Consider the following 4,634-nt stretch of genomic DNA (forward strand, 5'->3'; position numbering starts at 1 on the left):
TTATCCTTCGCAAAAAAAAAAAAAAAAATCCACACCAATCAAACTTCTACCAAAGAAAAAAAAATCAAAATTCCTCCAAAACCTACTTTTGCAACTAGGGATGCAAATTTTCTGTCCCCATCGGATACCCTGCTTTCCTGACTCAATGGGGCTGGGGATAGAGATTGCCTTAGTGGGGACTAAGATTGATAGTGATACTTGATCAGGGACGGGAACGGAGATGGGGAGCGAATTCCCCACCCTGCCTGGGCCCCAATTATATATATAATATTATTTATATTATATAAATATATTTAAAATATTTTTATATTTAAAAAAATTCCCTTATTTTAAGTAAATTTATTTTCTAAAAATAATTTTAATTTAAAAATTTCAGGAATTTAGATCCCAGATGAAAAAGCTATCTCCCTTGAGAATATGATCCCTACCCTGAACCCGCCACGTTGCCATTCCTATTTGCAACCACCTGTCCAAACTGGGAGAAGAAAATGAAAAACAAAAACAAAAAAAACAAAAAGCAATTATCCATCCCCAGGCCCATGTAATTATATGCAGTGTGATAGTCAATTCTTAATAACGTCTGTTCCTTGTAGATGTAGCACATCACGACACTACATGGAACTTCAAGCATTTAGTTGAGGTGTCTTTTCTTTCTTTTTAAATAAAGCAAGCCAAGTTGAGTTTTATTGTGCGTTCCACTGGCATCATTATAAGGCCTCAAACTCAATCACACTCTATGCAATATTGTTGTTGTACTCAGCTCAACCTTAGCTTCATTATCCTTTCTAGACCTAGATTTTGCAATGAAGCTTCACGCCCGCCATGAAGAGTTTGGCCTTTGGGAAAGCCAAAGCCGAATTCTTCATCAACACACAGGAAAAATTGTTGTTACAGCAGCCCTTACCTTAACTCTTCTGATCATCATCCCACTTTATTACCCTTTGTTAGGTTATTTTCCATGGAAAGCTTCTTCTTGGTCATCATCTACAGTATCCTTGTTTGGTTATGAAGATGATATACAGGATTCAACAGGAGTTGCAGCAGCAGCATCAGTTAAGCAGTACTGCGACATTTTTAATGGAGAATGGGTTCCAAACCCAGAAGCACCGTATTACACAAATTCCACTTGCTGGGCCATTCATGATCACCAGAACTGCATGAAATACGGGAAACCTGATACTGGGTTCATGAAATGGAGGTGGAAACCAAATGACTGTGAGCTACCCATCTTCAACCCAGCTCAGTTCCTTAAGATCGTCAGAGGGAAGTCCATGGCCTTCGTTGGAGACTCGGTGGGGAGAAACCAAATGCAGTCCCTGATATGCCTCTTATCAAGGGTAAAAGCCTATACCTCCCACTACCAGCTATATATGCTTTTTAGCTTTAAGTAGTCTTTCTTGAAATGTTCTGCAAGTTTATGAAAACAACAAGATTTCTCCCAGGTGCAAATGAAAACAATGAACATCAAGGTTTTCAGAAGCGGACATTTAAACCGGAAAAACCAAGAACCGGTCACCATTTTACCTCAGAACCGTCATTTTGGCCAAAAATGTTGGGTCGATAAACTGCTGACTCAGAACCGTCATTCCAACCATCCAGAAGTTTTTGACCGTTTTTTTATTTTTAATTTTTTTTGTCAGAACGAACTATTCATTCAATTCGAATAATCGGACCATTCGACCCAGGAACCAAACCCTTGAACGGTTCGTTATCCGATTTGATTTTAAAAACCTTTAAAGATCATTTCTGTGTAATCACAGTTTGGCTTAGGAGCTCCACAAAATGATTCCTCCTGATCTTCTAAATAAGAAATTAATTTGGAGTGTCAAGGTATCAGGCCGTTTTATGGGGCCCCTGGGCCCAGACTCCAGACTTGGTCCTGGTCATTTTATCCCGTTCTTTATACCCTAGATTTTGGTTATAAATAATATATCCCCAGTTCTGAACCATCAGATTGGAATCAGACACCTTTGACTTCAACAAGCCGTTGAAGTATTGGCATGAAATGTTAGACGTGGAATGCGCATGACTGAATCTTATAATTCAGAACTATTTTAGTGGTAATCCAAAGGGGGGAAGAAAGGGAGATAAGGAATATTAGTACAGTTGGTGATGTTACCTTGTCACCTAACAGCTTTATGTCTTTGATTGTATTTAGCTTTAATCATTCATTCTGATTGTTGCAGCTGTCATAATCGGTCGGACTGGATGGCTGAACTAGTAAACTAGAAAGTTTTCCAGCTCCCTGATTTGGACTTGGACAGCTTTGATAATTGATATTTAGACCTCCATTATCAAGCTGAAGCAAAACCAAGTCCAATTCAGATCTACGGATATAGCCTAACTAGGGTGTGTCAAATGGTATCTGAAAATCCAAATCTGAAATTTTAGATTTTTGACATAATTTAATTGAATTTGGATATGATCTAATTTGATTTAATAAATATGGAAATTCAATTGATTATATAATTCATATATATAATATAAAATATTTAAATATTTTAGTTAATTTATTTATATATAATATTTAAATTATATAAATAATTTATATTACCTAAAATAATTAATCAGTCAAATTCAAACTGAATTGAATACTTGGGTATTTAATCAAATTTGAATCTGAATATTAATTTTTAATGTTTATCTAATATTAAATTTTCTAATTGAATTTGAATTCAGATATTACTGTTTGATCCATTTACACCCATAAGCCTAACTAGTGCTTCTTGTGTAAGAGACGTGCTATATATATATATATATGGGCTATTCAAGGTTGGAGCTTCCATTTTCAGACATCACTGTACTTATTTCTGAATCAGTCCAATTTGAAGTAGCTAACACGATTGAGACAGTCCCATCACCACCCATGTTCAATTGTGGGTCATATATATATGTGGTACCCCAACACAAGTGAATAATTGCAGGAGGAATTATGACTGTATTCTGTTTGCATCCCTTAAAATTAATAAAGCTGTTCGATCTCCTGTCTTGAATTTCCAGGTGGAGTATCCGGTGGATGTATCCAAGACATCAGATCAACAATTCAAACGGTGGCGCTACGTCTCCTACAATTTCACAATTGCATCTTTCTGGGCACCCTATCTTGTCAAGGCAAAGCAAGCTGACCCCAACAGTCCCCTCTACACTGGCCTATACAATCTCTACCTCGATGAATTCAACGATGAATGGGCCAGCCAGATCGACGAATTCGACTATGTTATCTTCTCCGCCGGTCACTGGTTCTTCCGGCCAACCATGTTCTATGAGAACGGCCAGCTCGTAGGGTGCTACTACTGCTTCAAAGAGAATGTCACAGACCTTACCATGTCCTACAGCTACAGAAAGGCCTTCCGGACTGCATTTAGAGTCATTAACAGCTTAGAAAACTTCAAGGGCATTACGTTTCTGAGGACCTTCTCTCCTTCACACTTTGAGAATGGTGAATGGAACAAGGGAGGGGACTGTGTGAGGACTAGACCCTTTATGAACAATGAAACCCGTTTGGAGGGGATAACTTTGGAGCTGTACTTGACCCAAATTGAGGAATTCAAATATGCAGAGAGAGAAGGAAGGAAGAGAGGTTTGAGGTTTAGGTTGCTTGATGCAACTCAAGCTATGCTACTGAGACCAGATGGGCATCCAAGCCGTTATGGGCACTGGGCCCATGAGAATGTCACTTTGTATAATGATTGTGTGCATTGGTGCTTGCCTGGGCCCATTGACACATGGAACGATTTCCTGCTTGAGATGTTGAAGATGGAAGGCAGAAGATCGTCTGAAGAGCGCCTGCACTTGATTGACAGAAAGAATAGAATTAGGTAAGGGTATTTATTTTATTAAAATGGCAATTCTTATCTGTTTCTCTATTCAGATTTTGGAAAAGAAAAATAAATAAATTCATCCAGAAGAATCTGGTGGTTATAAAAATGTAAAAGCATTCAATTAATCCATCAAATTATACAAGGTTTGGCTTGTGTGTTTGCACAACTGTGAAAGGGCTCCAGTTTGGCACTTACTGCAATTCTTAGCTTTTGCTCTGGCTCTTTGGTCTTTTCTCTAATGCGTTGCACAAAGAGGTTCATTTGAAATGTGTTAATCACCAAATCTCCCATCCAAACTGAAAAGAAGGAAAAATCCCTGACTGATATTGTAAACATGTAAAAGCAATGGTTAGAAGAATTTTGAATCAAATCCTTTAATTATGATTTCCAACTGACAGACCAAATGCTTTAAACCAAAATTCTGAGCATTTCTTGTGATTCAAGGAGAGGCCCGAGGAGAGATTTAGAAAGATTGCCTTCCCTAGGCTGCTTAAAATCAGTGGACTCAACCTAAAACTTTTAAATGGATTGGGCTTGGATTTTGAGCTTCAGGCTCCTCTTTCGGCTTAGACTTTCCTTAATTAGTTGTGTTTGATAAGTCCCAATCCAAGATTCTAGATCATGGTCCGGGCCAAGTAACTAGTATTGTATATCCTTGTTCGTGCTTGCACATTCATCATAAAGCCCCGTTTGGGAGTGTTTATTGGATAAATAGGTGCATAGGATAAGTGATTTTGAGTGTTTGGTGGAAAAGAGCTTCTTACAAATGGGGACTTAGTGGATAAATAAGTACTTGTAGGATAAATAGTGTAT

General features: G+C 37.9%; 1 protein-coding gene across 1 annotated transcript; it reads left to right on the top strand.

The window, feature by feature from the left end:
* Positions 1-690: 690 nt before the first annotated feature.
* On the top strand, positions 691-3,987 carry LOC104597796 (protein trichome birefringence-like 19). The gene is made up of 2 exons (XM_010259516.3): positions 691-1,337; positions 3,001-3,987. The coding sequence occupies exons 1-2, from the start codon at positions 804-806 to the stop codon at positions 3,820-3,822; spliced, it is 1,356 nt and encodes a 451-aa protein (XP_010257818.1). The 5' UTR covers positions 691-803; the 3' UTR covers positions 3,823-3,987.
* The last annotated feature ends 647 nt before the right edge of the window (positions 3,988-4,634 follow it).

Source organism: Nelumbo nucifera, chromosome 4 (assembly GCF_055504915.1).
Source record: "Nelumbo nucifera cultivar China Antique chromosome 4, China Antique-T2T, whole genome shotgun sequence".
NCBI lineage: Eukaryota > Viridiplantae > Streptophyta > Magnoliopsida > Proteales > Nelumbonaceae > Nelumbo > Nelumbo nucifera.

Excerpts from the sequence above, each read along its gene's own strand:
- LOC104597796 (XM_010259516.3), top strand. The coding sequence starts at position 804 with ATGAAGCTTCACGCCCGCCATGAAGAGTTTGGCCTTTGGGAAAGCCAA. Across the intron at positions 1,338-3,000 it reads TGATATGCCTCTTATCAAGG|GTGGAGTATCCGGTGGATGT; the intron begins GTAAAAGCCTAT and ends TTGAATTTCCAG.